The 22,988-nt window shown below is 40.9% G+C and overlaps 1 protein-coding gene across 27 annotated transcripts in view; it reads right to left on the bottom strand.

Annotated features, from left to right (window-relative positions):
• The window catches only part of EPB41L3 (erythrocyte membrane protein band 4.1 like 3), a 139,536-nt gene that overhangs the window by 45,305 nt on the left and 71,243 nt on the right, over positions 1-22,988 (bottom strand). For 26 of the 27 annotated variants that reach the window (XM_066992800.1, XM_066992801.1, XM_048045776.2 and 23 more), the window contains exons 2-3: positions 19,795-20,000; positions 14,949-15,146 (exon numbers count right to left, since the gene is read on the bottom strand). In XM_066992800.1, the coding sequence (XP_066848901.1) occupies positions 14,949-15,146; positions 19,795-19,989 (393 nt within the window). In that variant the 5' untranslated portion in view covers positions 19,990-20,000. The remainder of the gene's footprint in view (positions 1-14,948; positions 15,147-19,794; positions 20,001-22,988) is intronic. The other variant, XM_048045807.2, reaches the window with a different exon arrangement.

Here is a 22,988-nt window from a genome sequence, read left to right as displayed (position 1 = left end):
CCCCATTACAAGCCCACCAGACCAAGGTAACACATTGTACACTATAGAGAATGAGGACCTGAAAAATTCGGTACTTCATTTTAGCTCTGTGTGGATAACAAGATTATTACAAAGTTAATTATTCTCACCGGTGAACATCTGGGTACAACGTCTGGTACTTCTTAATGCAGAAAAATGAAAAAGTTTTCCTTTATTATGATTAAACCCATAAGCTGTAATGTACTTAAGATGAATGGACATTATTAAAGTGAAAAAATGTAAGCCTTTGTTATTCATACTTTGTCATTTCAGTCACGAAATATGTATTGCACATTAATATAATCAGAGAATCACAGGAGGGTTGAGGTGGCAGGGACCTCTGGCAGTCACCTGGTCCAAGCCCCCTGCTCAAGCAGGACCAGCGAGGGTCAGGATCATCAGGTCCAGCTGGGTTTTGAATATCTCCATGGATAGAGACTCCAGAGCCTATCTGGGCAACCTGTGCCAGTGTTTGACCACCCTCACAGTAAAAGTTTTTGTTTGTTTGTTTGTTTTCTTCCGTTTAAATGGATTTTCCTGTATTTCAATTCTTGCTCATTGCCTCTTGTCCATTTGGCACTGCTGAGAACAGTCTGGTTCTGTCTTTACTCTTCCCATCAGGTATTTGTACATACTGATGAGATCCCCCTGAGCTTTCTCATCTCTAGGCTGAACAGTTCTAGGTCTCTCAGACCTTTTCCTCACAGGAGAGGTGCTCCAGTCCTGTCATTATCTTTGTGGCCCTTCACTGGACTCTCTCCAGTATGTCCAGGTCTATCATTTCTTGGGTGAGAAATGACCTAGCACTCCTGGTGCAGCCTCATCAGTGCTGAGCAGACGGGAAGGATCACCTCCCTTCAGCTGCTGTTAGTACTCTGCCTAACGTGGCCCAGAATGGCACTGGCTGTCTGTGCTGCTAGGAAACACTGTTGACTCTTGCTCACCTTGTTGTCCATCAGGACCCTCAGGTAATACCCCCAGATGAAGCAATCAGGCTACCAAATCCATATGCTATTATGATGTGATAAGCAACTAGGAAAGTTGCATGGGAAATGAGCAACCAACAATTTAATATTAAGATGTAACACCACCCTCCTTGTCATGTAGGCGCTGTAAGACCCTGTGAACCATCTTTGCTATTTATTGTGATATAAGAAGAGATCAGGGAGATTTAAAATACTATGTGCTGGATGGTGCTTCCCAGACTGGAAACTAATTATGCCAGAGGAAACTTTTCAGGATCCAGAACTGCTTGCCTCCAATGGGTAAATTTTGGTTCTTTGCAGGCCGGGAAACACCATCTGTCAGAAACATCTCCTTCAGGCTGCTGTGGCTCCTGTTTCAGCAATCCTGTGCTGCCCCTGAACCACCACCATTCGCAATTTGCAGGCTGCCACCTGCACCTCTGCAGCCACTAAGGGGTTAATCATCCTACACCTGATTAAAGCGTAGAGTGTTGGCCTACTCTTGTGCTCTATTTTTATTCACTAGTAGATTACCCTCCTCTCACTGATAGGGAAACAGTATGTGCAGCCGAAGAGCAGAAAACAGCCCTCTCCGCTTCCTAGAAATTAAAGCTATTGCAACCCCCAAAGTGTCGCAGTTTTAGCGTGGTTCTATTTTTGCAGACAATGCTGCAGTCTCATGTGTATGCAAAACGCTGAGCAAGGGCTGGGGGAGGAAGCTGTCTACAGCATGCAGGTATGCCAGTGCTGTCTGAAAGCAATTACAAGCGATCACATCGAGGGCAAATTTTACGGGCAAGGAAAAACCCAAAGATAGAGTCCCCCAGCCAAGCAGCTATAATGGGATTCGTTTGTGCCACCCACACCCATCATCTCTGCTGCATAGTACCTACAAGGTCAGGGCACCCCACCGAGCTGAATCTTTGCCTCCCTTTCTGTTCAGTCAAGGAGCAGAGACAAATAGATACCACAGCTGTGGACTTGGATTTCAAATGGAAAGTGTCTGCACATTTCTTTCTGCACGAATACATATGCAAACATAACATTGCCGCCTTCCTCAGGAAAGCTGTCAAGCTGCCAGTGAACAACGCAACACTAGCACTGGCCTGGCGTTAACTTCTGTACAATTACTGTAATAACTCCAGTGGGCATGATCGCTGGAAGAAGGACAAACAGATTAGGATCATGAAATCCCGGTAGAAATAATTGGTCTTTAAATGATGTTGAGGTTATCTGGTTCACATTCCTAATTAGCATTTGCACTTTCCAATGGGTCTCAACAATACTCTGTACAAATGTGTGTGCTGGCTCCAGTCTTGCATGGAGTAATGCGTTTTGGCATGTGACTGTACTAGCCTCTTCTTTTCCCCTCGTTCTTTTCAGTGGAGAAGTATTAGTTATTTTTTTTTTCATTTACAATGCATGATGAAAGAGTTTCTAATTGTGTCCAAAGAGCATTTTGCAAGATTTTCTGTTAACACCTCAGTTTCTACACTGCACAGGCCACGATGATGGTCTCCTCTATGCAAACGCAAGGAGTACTCACATAAAATTTGAGACACATATGGCATCAAATAAGTAACATACACAAGGCGGAACTTTCATCCTCCCCATCCTGCAGCTTCTGCAATTACTCTTGCAACACAAACAAGTGTAAATGATTAGCTGGTTAGCAGGAATACTTTGTACTTGCCGCAGCAAGCACTCTCTTCCCACAAACTCCCCCAGCTGAGATATCTACAGTAAGCAAGCCTCAGAGTGGCTGAATTCCAGCCTCCTGACAGCGTTCGCATTCTTTGCTCATGAATTACCCATCGTACACAAAAATTGGCCCAATCTCGGAAAAAAACATGACTTGCGCCAATAGTCATTACTTGCTTGTAAAGGGGGCAAGTGCATGCAAGTTTCCAAGATCACTTTAGTAATGAGAACTCCATCTCTGTGGAAGGATCTCAACATCATGAATAAATCATAATGTAATGTGGATATGCAAATATGTGCATAATTTAATACACGTAATATGTGTATGTGCAAACACATGCAACCTTACAAGTAAATAAATGTGCTGTGTGGTTCCAAATGTGGAGGAGCAGATGACCATGTCACAACTCCATCTATGCAGAAACAATCACTGGTCCTAAACTCAAGCAATAATTCTGGTAAAAAGCATATTTTTATCTGTGTGTGAAATAAAAATCTACTCGCTATGACATTGCCTGTATTGTTTTGAGATAAGTTTGATCTGGCCAACATACAAAGGGCTGAACTGAGAAATTCTAGAAGCTAATCACTGCATTCTAGGACAAAACATTTCCAAATAGAGAAAATGTATTTTTTGAACTAATCTGTATTTTTCATTAGAAGATGAAAAAAAAAATAGCAGGGGGTTAATTTTCCTCAAGGAAGATAAATGTAAGAAGCCATTCTAAAGAAGTTTGACTTCCTTTTACTTTCACATATTCATACGTTGCATCGTTAGAGGATTTTCTCTTGGGCTGTTTACTCTCTCCTCCACAGTTTCTCTCCACTGGGAAAAGATGATGAAGGAGAAAGGTGACAGAGGAGAAAAGAATCCACAAATTTCTTCAAATCTGTGGTTTCACAAATGAATCCCTCAGCAGGAAGCTAAGTGTGCAGCATTCAGGAAGAAAAATAGGATGAAGAATCTTTCCTGGAGTGTTAATTGGCAGAAAATCAGCAAGTTTTCCTCCGGTTTAATGAAGTGCATCTTACAGAAAATGTGTATAACTAACAGGATGAGATCTTTTCAAAGCAAAACATGACTCAACCATTGGAGTTTAGCCCCCTAAGTCCCTTGCTGCATTTGCTGAAAATGGTAATGAAAGTTCCAGAAAAGCCAACATTTTGTTTTCTCTGAAAGTTTAGTATGCTGAGACTGATGTTATGTGCATTACATAAAACATTTGAAAGAAAGCCACCTCTGCTACTCAGCAAAAACTTTGCTGAAGTTACTTGTACAATGCTGTGCAACGAAGTGGCAAAGCAAACAAATGGACAGAGCAAACAACAGACATCCCACTGCCATCTCGTATGTAGACAAACAGACAAAAAACTAAATGACAAAAGAAACAAACTCATCTGGTGTTTTTACTTCAACTATTTTATGTTTCTTGAAGAAAAATCTTAGCTTTGGTACACAGAGACTATTATAAATGAACACATATGAGGACACATATCTCCTGGATGTACACAACGACGTAATACTCTCTATTCAGTTTGTAAGCAGTTTATGCAGCACAGGTAGGAGATACTGAACAGGAACTTTCTGATAGCACTTTGGGAGGCAAAGCAAACAAAGGCAATGAAAATAATAAGTTTTCAGTGAAACACATTCATTTTTTGGTTCTCAAGATGATATACTGTTTAATCTTTCATCTACTTCACTATAACTACAAACTAAAATTCATTGGTAAACTGCATATGGAAATGTTCTAGGTCACAATTCCAAATACAATGTATTGCATAAACAATTTAGCCAAATGTGTGGAGAACTAAGAATTAGACATTTAAAATCTTTCGTTTATTAAAAGCTATGATGAAAATACTTTTTTTTTTTTCAGTGTGAATGTATTTCATCCAAAGAAGTGCTTTGCCTGAAAGCTGTATGACAATACGAGCTCTCCAATTGTTCTCTTTATGAAGATTTCTACACAAGGACCCACACGTACTTCAGTGTAGCTGACTAATGTATGTAAAAGTTTGAAATAAAAAATGCAATATTATTCTGTCTACCTCTGCTTCTTAATTTAGAACTCTATCCCATACTGCTGTGCACATACAAATGAATGCCACATAAGAGAAACATACAGTAGACTAGAAGGTATTTTGACATACAGTGAAGACTGATCTTCTTTTACCCCCTCATCATGGTGGTTCTATAATTTATCAGCTTTTTGATATTTATTGTGTATAGAACACTGAAATATATTACTGTTCCTAAAAAGAGCCATTTTTGACAGCTACCTCCTAAGTATTTAATTCAAGTATTTAGGTAAATAGATAACACTGTCTGTGCTACAGTTACATACCTGCACCTAGTATCAGTGACATTGTATAACATGACACAGTTTTTATCAGGGCAACCTTCTTTAATACTGTTTGAGCTTGCAATCCTAAAGAGCCAGCACTAATCTAAAAAAACTGAGGGGACTGCTAAATCCCTGTAAGAAGATTGGTGACCTAGTCCTGACGCTGGAATCGAACCAAATTAGGGTCTTTGCCTTCTACAGCAGCAGCAGAGATCACACTAACACCGGTATCACATGAGCTCTAAGTGTACTCGTGGGTGTGCTACACAGTGTGCATGTTTACGAATAAAGCCTACACTTTGTACATGGCAATGCTAAGCTGCAGGAGGTGGCACCTGAGGAATAATAAATACTCTGGAGCATGTCTTTATATATTGAAGGGTTTTATATATTGAACAGTTGCATGTGCACAACTGAAGAAATGCATGTCAAATGTGATGACTACCGAATGCTTAGGTACCCCAAATGCATCGGCATAATTCATACTGCAAGAACTGAGATCTAGTAACAGCTTACAAGAATTCCCCTCCAATACTGGAAAAAAAAAAATAAATAATGGCCACTATTTCTCAAACAGCAGTTCAATTCTCAGCACATTCATTAGTCTCACACATTTGCTAAATCCTGTCATACAATAATAAACCATATTCCATCATTTTGGAGGCTTTTCAAGAGAGAAAGTACTACCCTTGCTCAGTATGCTGGAGCACACAGATTGTTTGGGTCTGGTGTTTAACCAGACAGACAGCCGATCCATTTGCCTTCTGACTGCACTCCCTCCTGCAAGAAGATCTGCAGTAACTCAAGCAGGTCTGTTGGGACCCAATACAGCAGCTGAGGCTTTCCAGTGGGGGGTGTAAAAATAAATATTTTCCTTATTTTCCCAGGTCTTGGATGAGCTCAGCAAATGTGCATCTCTCCTGTGTAACCACTGTGTAACTGTGCACAGGTGTATCATCACGGGAAACACACCACTACCTGCACCATACATGGTTACTGGCATCTATCAGCAAAAATCAACCATAAACATCGGGTTTATTTTCAACTGAAAAAAGCCCCACTGTAAACATAGTCAGATTTAAAGTGTAATCTTGCCATATGAATTTAAAAGCCACAGAGCTCTCCCTGACCTACATTGCCAGGCTAGAGGGGAAAAAAAAAAAATCACACAGAAACCACAGCACAGAAAGACACTCCTGAGACAGGAGAGGCGCCATGAGGATCAGGCTTTTAGATCTGGGGTACCTTAGAGAGCTTCACATCATCAGTGCTGGGGTTGTCAAGAAAAATAACTTAGCCTGTTCCCTGTGGTTGTAAACTTCACCTGAGCTTTTTCCCCTTCAGACCAAACCCATTTCTGCCAGAGCAAGATCAACCATGAAAGACAAATCTCTGCCCACCACTGCTTTCCGTCGCACGCAGGTGTTTCCTCACTGCCCAGTCCTATCTCTGGTATTTTGTTCTCTCTGTCAACAGGCAGGGGTAACAAACCATACAGGCAGCTCAGCGAACACTGCATGGGGCTCACCTGGAAAAATCACTCCTATGAGGTGTCAGGATTTTATGAGACGGCTAATACTTTTAGGGGATGATAAAGTGAGCACTGACTAGGTTTTGCTCTGAAAACAGCAACTCTAAGTGTTAACATGGGGACAGCACCTATAAAATAGGAACAACTAGCAACAGAGTCAGCGATTAGGTTAGACTGGATGGTTGGGAGCTGTAACACGTAACAGGCACCTGAGTAACTCAGAAAGAGGCCAGTAAACACCACAAAAAGCAGGGAAGTTTGGCAAAAGTGGGACTGGAGCAGGGACAAGAAAATCACCAGCGTCACTGGGAGAATGGGAATGTGGGGTAAATAGGGAACAGACACAGCGTCCAGAAACAGCAGGAGGCATTAAAATCTGAGCATCAGTTTGGGGAAGGGAAAAGGGGTAAGCAAAGCCTTTCTCTTGTGACATGTGTGATTAATTTTCCAGTAGTACTTAAAAAACACTTGCAGAGACTGGGTGTTGGCTGCACCCCTGTGAAAAAACTGCAGGCTGGCCAGTGTGAGCCAGGCAGCACATCTGGAGAAGACAAATGTGGATGCATTGATGCAGTCTCACCATCGGCAAGGACGGTGACAAGGACAGGAGCCCCGCTCCCTGTCCACTGAGAAGAACAAAGAAGCAGCACAACGCTGAGGTTGAACAGGCACTGGAGCAGACAGACCTCTATCTCTCCGGGGTAAAAGATCATCCCAGGTTAACCAGCAACTGGCCTGCAGTAGCTGGGTTTGAGTGTGCGTGACCAAAACCAACTAACTACATAAATACAAGTCTGCCAGATGGAAAACAAGCTCCTGTTGCCTGGCTTATTTCCAACTGGTTCACCAAGGGGAGAGAACCAGAGACAACATTTCACTTGGAAGTTTTCAGTTAATGATTTATTCTCTACAAAGTGCAATTTCAGGGCAGTTGAAATTATTTGTCAATGTAGGTCTAGCCCTCTTGATAGTTTACACCATTACGAAAAATGGCTGTTGCCTCCAAAGTATCAAAATGAAGATGTTTGTCTCCTAAACCCATCATTTTACTGCTCAAATCATTTTCAGAAACTATTAACAAAAGACAAGAGGACTAGATGCAAAAAGAAGATGTCAAGAGCACATGTACAATACTTTTTTTTTTTTTTTTTTAAATTTAAAGTTCTGGTATTTATTCTCACTGTAACCATGTCCTCTGCTGTGCTGAAAGGCAGAATTTAAAGCCCAACCTGCTGCTTACTTGGTACCACATCTGAAACAGTGACTTGGCTTTAATTCTTGGTTCTCCTTCAGTCTCTATAAAACACTTGTATATTAACTGAAGGAAACACAAGAGACCCAGCTGTTTTATCATTTAGGTCCATTTCCCCACCAGGTTATAACAGATTTTGCCCCTGAATACCACGCAGCCCAGACGTTCCCAGCTGCGAGGAGCTCAGAGGTGCCACACCGGCATTCTTGGACTTTTTTTTTTAAATTTTGATTTATTTATCTTCAGTGAAAAATTTAAAAAAAAAAAAAAAAGGAAAGAAAAGCTCTAAAAGGAAGCCCAAACATTTTTATTTTTGTTTCAATTACCAAACTTAAGCAAAAAAAACTTTTCTGCTCAGCCTCATGGTTCATTGGTTCATTATTATAAGCTGGAGAACATGGATATTGATTTTCAGAACATTATGCTTCCTGAATTGACAAGTATTTTAACTCATAAAAAGCCACACATTGTATTTTTAAAAAGTAAGCCAGAAGAGTTGTATATTAACTCTATTCAGTTGGAACATACTCAGGCAATACTCAGACTCCTACTGACATGTGTCAGGTAAGATAGATCTTAACTGAATCCCCTGGCTAATCTAAGTCAGCCTTAATTAGCGGGTCTGGGGACAGAAAACATTCTGTATAATGCCGACAACGCATCTCAGCCCAGTCACATTTACTGAAACACGTCCTAGGTAAGGAACAAAAACCTAACGCGAAGCTGTTCTTATTAAATTAACTGAAATGTAAGCAGAGAGTAGGTCAAAAGGAAAAGACTTATTAAAAAATTCCCTCTTGCACTCAGTAATAAGTTTCACATGTAAGGCCATTTGCACGAGACTGTGTGGAATTCATTAAACAATTAAAACGTGCAGGGGGTAACTGAAACTGTACCCTTCAGAAAGCAGAGCGCATATTATTACAGCAGTTTCCTTCCTGACCTTAACGTCTACCTCAAAACGAGTAAGAAAGGCAACGTTATTGAACTGTCCGTGGCAAAGCAGAGCACACGTCTGCCCTGAGACAGCTCCTGGGGAAGGGAGGGCTGGCTCCAGCCACTGCACTGGGCAGGGGGACAGCGGGGCTGCTCGTTCTGCCACTGGTGTACCGAGACATGGGAGGATTTTTCCTCCGGAGGTAGTATTACAAGCCAGATGTGGAAAACCAGGAGAAGAAACACATGCAATATTGAAGTCATCACTTTTGCTTTTTTTTTCTGGCAATGGTGGCAGAGCAAAAATAAGTCTGCTCATTCTTTACTCTTCAAGTCTGTCCTATGACCATCCTTACTCTCGAATTTATTACAGAAAGCATCCTTACACCCTCACTTTCTCATGAAAAGAAAAATTCCTGTGAAACACAGTACTCCATGCTATATGAGAAGCCATTCACTTCAAGCCCATTTTGCAAGGAGGAGTTTCAGCACATACTTGTGCAGGGCAGACAGCGACCTGTTCATTCCAGCCGGCCTCTGTCCAAGCCATAAACCCTGGTTTGAAATCTATGGAAATACATCTCACCCCTTCCATTCAAGTATGGTACTCTGAAGGCCTCTGAGGTTGTGGGGAAACTGACTGCTAAGAAAATGGGGTCTTGATTAGGCAGGACCCTCACAGAAGTGTAGAAGGGGCTATTGTACTGGTCAGCAGATTAATGCTTCGGTGAAAGTAGAAGCTTGACAGAAAACCGCATGTAAAAAAAACAGTGTATTTTTAACAATCCCCTGCTACCTCAGCTGACCCCCATCCACCAAGAAGAGGGGGTACTAGTAATGCTTCCTGAGATGCTGGATTTCCACGCTCTCCACAGTATCTGAATTACATGGCAATTCAACCTGTCTGATAGAGGGCTGCAGGGATGCCACAGCAAGGTTGCCACGGAAACATTTATTTTCTTTCACCGTTCTCCTGTACAGTCATGAAGTCCAAGTGGTAGAAGAACGAAGAAATAGTATAAATTACCAATGGGCTCAGGCAGTTGAGCCCTTGAAAATGAAATCTAATTATTTTGCCATTTATTTAGACAGATTATGTTATGGCTTTCTGATCTCACTCTGTGATTAATAACTTGTGTATGTTTAGAGCAGAAATTAAGATAAATTCCGACCTGTTTTAGAAAAACACTTCAAATTAAGCAACATATAAGGAAGAGAATGACAGCTGGTTCCACTTCAATCTTTTAATTAAAATGCAGCAGTCTATATAGCAGAAAAACAAGATGAGGCAGAGAGGGAAGTGGAGAGGGATAAATCCTAGGAATAGTGCAATTGTACTAAAGCACTTGAAGACTCCTACTTACAGCGGGAGGAATTTAGAAATAAGTTACTTCTGCTTGTTTTCCTGTACCTTAGGAAAAACCTCAGCTAGTGCATTCACCGTCCTTTTTAAGGTTATCTGAAATCAAGTTACAGTCTTGGATCTTCCTTTGTTGGTCTGAAGAACTAAACAAGTAAATGCAATATATAGGCCTACCTTGCTTTACAGAGAAGCCTTCAGCATCCTCTTTGCCAGAGCAGCTTTGGCCCCAGCTATGGGCTTGGCTGCTTTTGAGCAGAAGCATTTCTGATCCTGGTGCCAGCTGGGGAGCGCAATGAACAGCACAAGAAGAACTGCTTCCAGGAGGGGTGGGCACCTCGTTTGAAATCACGGGCCAGCATCCATCTGAGCAGGCTGTGACAACTGCTGTGTCTGAGCGCCCCTGAGAAACCTCCAGTTGCTTTAGGACATGAGGGAGGCATGTACTGAACCCAAGGCTGCTCTGCTTTGACGCTGCTGGTGACAACATCAGCAACAACTCTGCTCCAAGAGCCAACAGCTGTTCCTGGACAGGTGAAGCCCCATTAGGTGGCCATCCCACCTCGGAAAGGAAACACGCCTCTTAAATAAGCCTGCTGCTACCATCCACAGGCTCCCAGCCGAGAACTGCAGTAGCGGTGCAGATGGTAACACTTCTGTTTTTTGGTTTTGGAGGAGGATGAATTAACAGGTTGGATTAGCTATTTAACCTGGTTTTGGCTCGTAATGTCTTACTGCATGAAAGACTTTCTGGGTCAGGATAGATACAACACACTGGCAGTAATAGTGCAGGGCCACAGGAAGAATCTTTTATCTGGCATTTGCTTAAGATCTTTCCAATGAAAGGGTACCACATTAGATAAATTGCTGTTAACCTCCCCTTTGAAGTTAACACTACATTTTCCACTACACTACACTAATACCTCCACTACATTTTCCTCTGCAGATACATCTCATACAATATGAAAAGACCCTGGTGCCACATATGCAATGTACTGGGCATGAGAGAGACTGAAAGGAACAGTGGAAGGCAGTAAAGACTGTCAGCAGTGGATAGGGAATAGGAAAGAGGGGTTTGTGAAACAAAGAACAGCAAGGGGATAATGGATTAACCAAACCTGTCTCAGAAGCATCTCAATCTGTGAGAGCATGTGCAATTTCGGCTGTCAGGTCTTTAACTGGATGAACACATAATTGATAAGCTGTAGGTTGTGCTCTACTTGAGAGCAATAAGCTTCTTTAAATGATATGAATATTTAATGTATATAAAAGCATTTGTCTTTTGCAGAGCACTCTATAGAGCAACTGATGGATTCTATAATGATCCCCCTGACTAGGGAATGCACTTCCAGAGGGATAAATAACTGGCGTACGTCCAAGTTAAGATTCACTGATAGAACTGGTATTCTAGCCCAAAAGAAGGTTTCTAAATTTCCAGTCCTTCTAGATTACACTGCTTTTCAGCCTTCAGTAGGTAGAAGCATAACATACAGACAGAAATGGAAGACAGGAGCTGGCAACACAGGATGACGTTTCTGACTCACATCCACTGATTGTCACATCCCTACCCTGGGCCACTGTCCACGCTGAGAGATGCAGTTACGTGGGTAAAACTCATGAAATGGGAACACTAAATATTTGATTGGCGTGTTCCTGCCCGCCCTTCTTTTTAAGGAATTCACCTTGGGGAATTTACTGACCTCCATAATTTGTTAGGTCTTTGAATACACCAAGATGTATTTTTTTCAGTTTAAAAGTATATAGTAAGCTTACTTGTGGGGTATCTTTAAAACATGATAGGTTTTTTTGTTTGTTTGTTTGTTTTTTTGTTTTAAAGTGGCATTATTTCAAGGAATCATAAAGGTTGGAAAAGATCTCCAAGATCATCTGGTCCAACCATCCCCTTACCACCAATGTCACCCATTAAACCACGTCCCCAAGCGCCACATTCAACCTTTCCTTGAACACCCCCAGGGACGGTGACTCCACCACCTCCCTGGGCAACCCGTCCCAATGCCTGACTGCTCTTTCTAAGAAGAATGTCTCCTCATTTCCAACCCAAACATCATCTGGTGCAACTTGAGGCCATTCCCTCTAGTCCTATCACTAGTTATCTGCAAGAAGAGGCCAACCCCCAGCTCCCCACACCTTCATTTCAGGTAGCTGTAGAGAGCAATAAGGTCTCCCCTGAGCCTCCTCTTCTCCAGACTAAACAACCCCAGTTCCCTCAGCCTCGGTCCCTCCTAAGACTTTTAAGACTTGATTATTTCTCAGACTGCAGCACCATTTTTTTTTTATATGAAACAGCAACAGAACTTTATTATTACCCAGAATTCCTGTAACAGAACTTCATCTTCAGCTCCTATGTGATTTTCTGAAATGTCTCCTGTGACAGACCCTCAGTCTCCCCAGCCTACTAAATATCTTTGTATACACTTTTTCTCCCCAGGATAAAAAGCACAGCAAACATCACATCGGTTGTCTTGGCTGGATATAGACTCCTTTCACTCTTTCTGAACTTTATGCACATATAAAGCGGAATTCCCTGGGGATCTTCCCATGGGTCAAAGAGTGGGGTGTCCTGGAGAGGGATCTGCAGTTGCATCCTCGATGCATACAATATGCTAACAATACCATCTATGAAGGACTCAAGGTCTGGGTCATTCATTTAAGGGGTGTTAATGCACGTGTCACTTCAGCTGTACTTGTGCCCTGAAATATTTTTGACTTTTCACTACTAAATTCTGTTTCAATGCACTCAATGGCCTGCTCATCATCATAGTATTACAGCTTTGTAATCTGAGGATTCATCCTTTTGGAAGCCCTATTCTCATCGATATTACACTCTCCCGAGGAATTCTAACCATCTTAGAAGCAGGTACAGTGGTTACTGATGACACTCAATACAACTGCAAGATATTTCAGCAGTCTAGATAGAGAAAATGTATACAAAACCTGTATTGGACATATTATTCAAGAGTTACTCAGAACTTACAAAGCAGACAAATGTGACAAGCAGTAAAACGTGATGGTTTCTATATGCTAGCATTTCGACACTTCAACTCCAAGTCCAAGCTCAGAGGAAAAGTGAAACTTCCTAAAATAAAGTATTATTCATAGCATTTTTTTGCATAATTGAGAGTCTAACATAATAAATCTCCCCTTCCGCTCCATCTTTTATCCTCATAAAACTCAGCCTTGTAGACAAGATTTCCATAGAACTCCTATTTTGTAAAATTTGCTTGACTGTATTCCAAAAAATGACTCAGATTTTCCACTCGAGTGGCAAAAGCTGAAACAAGTATCACTCTTTCCATCAAAGCCAGCAGAATCATTCTTCCAGGTTAATGGTTTGCACACTATCTTTAACAGATAAAAGTGGGACTACAGGTCAAGAAATGACAACTTAATAGTCACAAGTATGCAACCAGAAAGCTATTGCTAGTCTGACGGAAACAATACAGGATTTGGCCGCTGAAACTAGAAGTCAAAAGCATGATTGCTAAACTGCTATAAAGGCAACTTAATCACAACTGCTCTTTGGAGCTAACTTATAGCATAGCGATATTTGGCCCAAACTGTAAAACCTTCTTTCTCACCTATCACTCTCCAGAGCACTTAAAACAAGAGCAACTGAGTGAAATCTGAGCAAGGATGTCAGAAACTGGCTCCCAACCAGTCACTCCTGTCCTCAACCCTCTGCCCCCAACGTGAGGCTCTCCTCCTTTGTATTCCCGTGGATTCCCCTTTCAAGTGCATAGACTATCCCATCCCTCCCTTTTTAATCTTCTGTCCTCCCTGGGTGACTCCCACTACACACTGCAGTTACCCAAAGGAGGGCAGGCGATGCTGATCCCTCTAACGCACATCCTTCCCCTTCCAGGAGGACATTGCTCTGGCTGGGGCTCAGGCCTGCCTTGCGTGAGTGGCCTCCCAACCAAAAGCAGGCTCAGGACAGACAGGTTCACTGCTCAAAGACCGCTTTAGTGACATGGCTAGAGCGGCTGAATGGAGAAACAGGTCCACCCTAAGATGCTAAATTTGCTTATGCCTATACTTCACTATGGCCTTCTGGAGTTCAAGGCAAGACATCCTCTCAGCATGGGGCTGCCAGCAATCACAGACCAACTGGTTCCTAAATGACAATGCAGCAAAGACTGTCCCTCCCCAAAGGAGACTCCTGGCACAGTCCCAGAAGGAAGGCGAGTTTCCTTATAGAAAATCACCAGCAACTTTACACCAGTGATGTTTACACATAGTTCTGATTCCCAGACACAGTGGAGAAGCACATAAAATTCCACACTCTAACTCTTCTGTTTGCTTCTGACATTTCCCCTGGGTATCTCTTGTGTCCCCACTTATCTCTTGATGGCCAAAACTACTATTTAGATAGTGACTCCATATGAGTCCCTATTCAGCAGAGTACCAGAGAGAAGGGAAGTCCTATGAGATCAAAATCCTTCTTTGTTTATGGACTTTACTGCTCATAATTCATTTTCTGCATTCTCTTGTGGCATGAGCTGACAAAATATTAATCCAAAGTCTCTGGCTGTTCCAGGGACTGCTCACTACTCCTCACCGGAGCTCAAATCTGTGTAACTTCTTCCATCTCCACAGAAAACAATGGAAGTAGCTTTGTGCATGGCATTGGTGAAATATCTAGCTATTCATACTTTTGCTTAAATCAGGAATCTAGTTTCTCTCTTTTTTTTTTCTTTTTTTTTTTTAAGTCTTAATCTACAAGTCTCATTTCAATTATTTTCCTCCAGAAAGAATGAAAAAACAAACAAACAACAACAACAAAAACAAAATAAAAAAAAAGGAAGAAGCAATTTACCTCTACTTCACACGCATATTCAGATCCATCCAGGAGTGTCACTTTGCACTGCATATTTTTAGGTTTCTTGACAATCTTTAGAGGAGACTTGGAAAGTTTGCTAGAGGACGACTTTTGAGAGAGCTTGTCGTCCTCTAACTGCTGGTATTCCAGCTGTTTTGCACTTGCAGCTGCAAACTCTTGTTCTTTGTCTGTGGCCTAGAAAGAGAAAGAAAGATAAGTTAGACAAACTGATCGTGCAACACAGTGTATTATGCACCTTGCTTTCGGCACACCAATAAAGTGGGTCTAGCGTGGGGCTTGGGTAAGAGGGCCCATGATGCATGGCAGACACCTCACTAACTATTGAAAAGTCTCTTTGTGTTCCCCCCAACACTTGCACCTTGCGCCAAAGGTATAGAAAAGCCAGGGATGGGGGAACATGCATGAAGATACTTTAGGTTTCTTCTTTTCCCATAGCTACAAAATCCCTCTCAGACTCGGACCCTTTTTTCACCTACTGGAAATGCTGAACAATAAGTAAACATCTTAATGAAGAGACATTCCTACAGATTGTTGATATTACCTTAGAGTCCTGTGTCTATTAAATCATATCATGTTTCCATGTGGAATAGGAAAAGACCATTAGGTTTGCACTAGTTTTGATATCAGTGAGATGTGCCTTTGAGAGCAAAAGGCTCCCCAAATGCCTGAGCAAAGGGTTAAACAAACAGGATGGAAATAAGAGGCCAAACATCTTTTATGTGCAGCTGGCTGGCTAATGGATGATAACTACAGGACAAGAGGCTGGATTTTGCTCTCCGCAGATGCTCGATAAGTCCTTTAAGCTGGCAAGAAGTAGGTTCTATTTGAAGGACAAATATACTGCAGGGGAAAGGGGAGAGAAGAAACAATCATGGTTACTTTTCCTTGGGTTTATCTGAGGGTCAGACCATTTGAAGAGTTACCATGATGCAGCACAGCTCGTGGTCCTTTTCACTGCAATAGATGAAAGCCAGAACAGCTCTACAGCACTTTGCCCTTCCTAGCAACAGCACTATGCCGCAGTCATTATCTTTCAAATCAGTTATGCCCCTGGTAGTCTCCAAACAAAACCTCATCAGGAGTGCAGTAATACCTAAGCTAGAGTTTTAATATATATATATATATTTAAAACCTTTTAGTTATCTTGCTACAAGGAAAAAATAAACAAACATTTTGGCTCCAAATGGTTTCTACGTAAGAAGCAACAAGCATCACTGGAAATAATATCGTAAATTAATCCTCCGAGTCTGTTTCCATTCATTGTATGTAATAAACCTTCATGAGAATGGAGCAAATCCGTCCAAAGGCTTTAATCTGCTTTGAGACCAAAACAACCTTGCATCATATAACCAGCAACAACAGCATGGCACTAAATCACAGGGAACTTTCCCCAAGAGATTTAATACAAACGAGCCATAAGCTCTCCTTTTTCATTTATGTGAAAGGGGGAAGGGGGCATTTGGAGTCAGCCACAGCACCATCTCCCACCAAAGCCCCAGCTGCGAAGAGGCAAGGCAAGACCCCACATTCCTACTTTCCCTACAGGTGAGGGCAGAGCAAAGGTCTCCTGGGCTTTCCTGGGTGGGGAGATAAGAAAAAAGTGCGACTATGAAGATGCATAGAGGAACAAAGAAGCTGCTTTCACAACCCACCAGCCGGCTCTTCCCCCATCTATTTCCAGACCTGGAGGATTTCCTCCTCCCGGTACTTGGACGCCAGCTCTGCATCCGGAAGCCAAGGTCCTCGTATACTTTGAAGGCTGGCGGGAGATGAAGGCACAGCATATGTCACAAGATTAGCTGTTTGCTGAGGATTTAATGCTCACAGTGGCCGTGACAAAGGGGGAGAGTCCCTCCAGGCCCAGAGCAAGACTAGAGGCCAGTTACCCCTCTAGAACCACGAGGGCCAGCTGGCAAGCAGTTCAACTTACTACACTGAGAGGAAAACAAGACTCGAGATGTCTTCTCCTTGGGCCCCCACCACTGATGGGCAGAGGGACTCTTTGATGGTTTCTGCATGTTTTCTTAAGGAAATGTACCATGGAAGGTACATATGCACATCTGCATGTACAAAAGTCATTCCGGGGCTGGAGGTATTATACCATCACTGCAGGTGGCTCATGTAAGAGTTAAACCCTCCCCACGACCCAAAAACCCCAACCAACCAAACCAAAAAACAGATGCATGGAATTAATCTTTTTAAAGAAAATAGGAAAGCTTCTTGAGAGAAAAGCCCATGACAGCAAGGGTACCCTTCAGCCATTTAAATTTTAGAAACTTCTTCAGCCTGAAAACAAATTTTTTGAATCCTTAGATTGGTGATTGTTTTCCTTCATGAAGACACTTTTAACCCAAGACTTCGGCAGACATTAACTTATTTATAAATACATATATATTAAAAAATAAAAGTAAAAAACCAGTATTGACATTATTTTGTTTATTAGGTTCCTGTCTACATTAAGATCAGAGGAATCTGTCTAGGTTAAAATCATACAATGGATTTACTCCCATTTGTCTGAAGAACAAAACATGCCGGGAACTATTAGAGAAGATCTCCTGAACTATGCTGACATGTTTAGGCACTGAGGTACTTTCAGAGCAAATTAAGCTTCTTCTTCCTAAAGAAACCTGACATTGTGGTATCTAGAAAAAAAAATGGCCAGCGAAAATTCCACATACTCAGTGGATTATTCTGAACTCTACAAACATTGTTGCATTCTTCCCCCCATCCTCTTTCCCTCCCTCAGATCACATTTTTGCAGTATTTTCAATGTTATGGACTGAATTCTAGTGCACCACAAGTTGCCTCAGGGTTTGTGCTTTTTGAGCATAAGCTTTCTCATCTTTACCTATATTAATATATCATACTATGACACAGTGTGTTCAATGACAGCAAGAGAGAAAATTATATCCATTTGCCCATTATATCTACAATTTTTGACTTTTTTAATGACGTTACTGCCAATAGTTCTGTTGGTTAGTATTGCTTTTAAGTAGTTCTTTCCTGTGATGCAGACACTTAAGCTACTACGAAATATACTGAGCAGATCATCGCTGCTAGACCTGGCAGTCACCTGACAACAGAGAATTTTGGATTCAAACTGGTAATCTCAACATGGGAAATTTCATATCTCTTCACTAACCCAGATCTATCAAGGCTGTACAGATGTCTGAGCACAGGTGGGAAAGAAAGAGGATCACACAGCGCACAAGGGCATCTCAGGCCTCCAAACTCACACCTCCATAAACACAGATGGACAGTTTGGTGCCTAAGGGCTTTTTTGTTATTGTAGTTGGGTTTTTTTTGTTGTTGTTTGTTTGTTTTAAAGAAGAAAATCAGAAGAAATTTCAAGAGCAAAGATCAGTGAAGATGTCTGGAAGAACAAAATTGATAATACTCATGCCTAGATCTGGCAGAATTGAATTTTACGTTAATGAACTGTTTGTGTAGTGGTCTTTTCTCCTTGACAAGCAGCCTTCATCTTCTCCCCAAACTAACTAGACACAATTTCTGATCTAATTCAGAAACTGAAATTCTCCCAATATACAATTTGAAGGCGTAGGAACAAGAACAGAAAAGTTTTTGGTGGGGATAGAGAGAGGCTGATCAGAGTTTGTCAGTGGCAGGAATGGTCAGCAGTCAAAAAAAAAAAAAAAAAAAGCAGTTCTTCCAATGGTTGATCTTCAGTAGCTATAAACACCAGAAACCCTGCCTTGCCACGTCTATTTCTTGGGGTATAAGAAATCAGACACCTCTTTCAATTTGGTCCCTGAAATATTTGTCATCCTAAGCTCTTACGTAATACGTCCCTAAATAAGGGACATAATAGAAGGCTTTGCTTGTATTTGAAATTGCTTATGCTCCATTTTTTCCTCACCAACAGCAAATCTGGACTGTATTTGAGGAAAAAAAGCTTAAAACCCAAGAGCACAGGCAGTCCCAAGCAGTTCTGGGGGAAACACTCACAACGATATTAAGTAAAGCCTTACCTCTGCTTGCTTCACCAGCACTGCCTCCCAGCTAGGTAAAACAACGGGACCTTATTTCAAAGTATCTGAGTTTTATTTATTTATTTATTTATTTATTTATTTATTTATTTATTTATTTATTTTAAGAGTAGACGAGGTGCAAGACTGACTTATTCCACTCTTCAAAGGTGAATGCCATCAGAAGGGAGTCATAACCTTACGGATCTAAAGGGATGTGATTTGCAGGTACCTTATTAGTTTTGTTTCACTTACCCATGAAGAACAATGCCTGTTAATCCTATTGACTGGAAATTGTTAACAGGAAAAAGAAAACGGCTGCCACAAATTTAATAAGTGCAACAATAAACCAAATGGAAAAATCCTGTGACAGCCCTTCTAAAACCTATTACATGAGAAGTTAAAGTAATTATAATGCAGTCATTTCAGAACTACACAAAGCTTAAGAGACCACAGTTTCTTTATGGCTCACACATCAGACAAGCAAGCATGAAATCAGTTTTCAGCAGGTCTCAAAGAAGAAATGAACTCTAAAAACATTTTCAGCTTCTTAAAAATTGGCACCATTTGCTACCTGATGCAAATGCAAGATGGAAAATGTTTCCCACTTAGTTAATAAGACTGGCCTTACAGTTAAGCACTGGAGTCTGAAAGACCAGAAATGAATTTCCAAACATTCTATATGAAGACTATTATGTTTAAATGCAGAAGACCAATCAATTGAAATTTACAACCGTCAAAACAAACAGCCTTCCATGCAAATCTGAATATATATTTCCAATCCCAATGAAACAGGGTCATTATTTCCCAGGAGGAATAACGCACGGCTCCCTTACCTGTTCCTTTTTCACCGGTGTGCTGTGCGCTGCCACAGCTGAGAACTGCTCTAGTGCGTTTTGGTGCTCTTCGCTCAGCTGCTGCTGCTGTTGGTCCTGCGGCTGGACCTCCGCTGCCCCTGGCTGTGCAGGGGTTTCTTGCTGGTCCTGCTCTTTATCCTTGGACTCAGAATCTGATCCCGACTCTGTAGTCATGGTTGGTTATTCTGTAAAAACAAGGAGAGCAGACCTACTGAGTACGATCCCATAGCTGTTCACTTGTAAGCTACGCTTATAGAGTAGAGAATCATTAGTCACAAAGTCTTAGCCTTCGTATGTCCAGCCTGCAAACCTACTGTGACTATTACACTGGCCCAAGGAGGATCACCAGGAAAGCTTTCCTTGTGCAAAGGAATAAGTCTAAATCTGTACTCTAAAGAAGAGCATGGTGCCATAAAACCTTATTCTACACTATCACATACAGACAACACTGCAGGAATTAAGTTGAAGTTAAATGTAGAAATGCAGTTCTTTGCAGTTTGTAATTCGTAAAAAGAGAGTAACATATTGAGAAAAGCCTGTGTGACTTTTAGTGTCCTAAATCCAACACAATTCACCGTAGCCTGGGTTTCCAAACCATGAGCGTGCAAAAACTTAAAAATGTTCAATCTTTTCTTCTTAACATTTAAGTCAACAGGGCTTGAACTCCTCAACAACTGCACTGCTTTTGGAAACAAACTCAAGTACTTTTGATGTTTCTAGGCAATATATATGCTGGAAACATTTGAAGTGGGCCCACCAAGATCAGTGCAATAATGTCCTTGTGTCCATTTCTGCCCTTCCCACTTGAATTCACCCACGCTTCTGTCATTTCTTTCTAAGTGCTGGAGTATGCAAAAGAAAAGATAAATTCTTCCATTAGGTAATTCTGAGAGTAAGATTTCAGAAAAAGTGAATACAATTTTTCTTGAATATGGAATGCCTATGCCTGAACTTAGCTTTGTCCAGTACTGAATCAAAATGAAAATATTAGCAATATTCATTCAGACTCTTGACATCTGAATTTAAATGGTTTAATTAAAAATATGTGCTTGGCACCCAATTCTCAAACTATATAGAATCAGAATGAAAATTTAGAAAAGTACTGCAATTCCACATCAAAACAGGATTTGAAAAAGCAGACACTATGCCAGTTCAGCAAATAGAGTGTACTCATATTTTTATTACTTGTACAGCACCATGATGACTCAGAATGTACTCGAGCATTTTGCTTTTAAGCAACTCAAAAACAAATCAGTCTGCTGCAATCTATTTCTGTTCATCATCAGGCCGTAATTTCTTTAACCTGGTAACCATAGCTACTATGTAATTATAAGCAGTTCCACAGAATATACATCTGCTAATTCATCTGCTATGAAGTCACTATCAACTCTTAACATACGCTACAATGTTTACTAGTAGAAACAGATTTGCTGAAGATTACACAAAAATTACGGGCAATTTTTTTTTTTTTCTAGAATGCTTAATAAGCTACATTGCTTGACAGAAAACATTTTAAATTAGGTCAATTAATATTTTCAAACTTGTTTACGTATTGTGTGCTCTCAAGTCTAAGCTGTCCAGTGAATACACTTCTCTGTACAGCAAGCAAGTTCTCAGCATGTCCTCAGTCTTTGTACTGTGTGTGTGGAGGTGTGTGCATGGTCCTACCTTCTGTACACCAACACTCACAAGCGAGAAATACAACATATATGGTAAACTTATGTTTCAGGCCATATTTTCAAAGTCCTAACATATGACGCACCTACTTGGGAATACATCGTAAATTGCTACACTTGAGCTGACACAGTTGTATGAAAAATGCCTCTGAAAAATGTACTATTTAAACCATTTTCTTCAGCATCTACAAAAAGCAATAACTATCTCTGTCTTTTAAAATGTGACAGTGTGGGAGGCGTTCATCTAATCGAACTCTGGATGTATGCATCTGAGACGGTCACTTTAAACTCACCACATACAAAAGAGAAAGATATTTGAGGCAGTGATTCATCTGAACTATTTTAGATGCCTGCTTTAAGCTGAGATAAATCACTTACTAGCATTATTTTGTTCTACTTGTTACGAAGGAAGCTTAGACAAGTTCCTTAGACGTAGAGCAAACAAACTCATTCCCCATACTCAATTCTATTAAGCCACTCTTTTTGTGCACTTTAAAAATTAAATTGTGGAATAATGTTAATCTCTCAGAGTTTTGTTTTGCCCATCTGTCAGACCAACATATAATGAACTATTCTTCATCTGATGTTATCATGCTCGGCTTGCTTTAAAAGCATCCAAGACTCCACAAACTTCAGGGTTTTCTTCCCCCACCTCCAAATCATATTCTGTACAAATGCACAAAAAAATTAAATGCAACTTAATCAAAAAATTAGATCAATAATAGCAAACTATGCATGATATTTTCTTTTCCAGATATTATGAACTAACAAATAGGAAAACAGTAACTTTCAGCTACAAAATCACAGATAAAACAACTCCAAACAGCACAGATGACCAATACAAAGTACAGTGCACAGAGACAAGTATCTTCAGGTGTTGATCTACATAAGATCAGATTGCCAGCTGACACAAATCAAGCCTGCCTTTCTTCAGTTTTCACCACAGTGCCTCTGGAAGCTAATTTTCACACCCTTTACAGGTTCTTTCCTGAGATTTTTTTTTTATTTTTTTTTGTCCTGGACTGTAGTAGGCACAGAAACATATCCAGTTAAATTAGTCCCATAAAAGCCAACTCTATGTAGCATGAACTGAAAACTAGCTTTACTTCATTTGCCATTTATAATTTTGCATCTCAAGGAACAAAAAATGTAGTTCTTCAGTTCTTCTGGGACATACTGCATGAAACAGAGCTTTGCAATTCTGCGAGGTGCTCTGTGGGACTGGTTTTCACTCTAGTTACATGCGAGTCCTCGCTTGCTGTAAGACTGCTTTGTTAGAAAACTTCTCGTGCATTATCAAATCTTGTAGCATTAAGTGATTCCCTGGATACAATATTCCTGTCATTAGTCAGCCACCAGATGGATTTAATTAACCCAAGGTTACCCATTTCCAAATGTCTTCTCTATTTCCCTACACATACTAATATGTTTAATGACAAATACTGAAAACAAAATACTATTAATTTCATGCTGTTATCTTACAGATGTAAATAGAAT

The sequence above is a fragment of the Anser cygnoides genome, chromosome 2 (assembly GCF_040182565.1).
Source record: "Anser cygnoides isolate HZ-2024a breed goose chromosome 2, Taihu_goose_T2T_genome, whole genome shotgun sequence".
In the NCBI taxonomy this organism is placed as follows: domain Eukaryota; kingdom Metazoa; phylum Chordata; class Aves; order Anseriformes; family Anatidae; genus Anser; species Anser cygnoides.
This window is presented reverse-complemented; position numbering and strand designations above follow the sequence as displayed.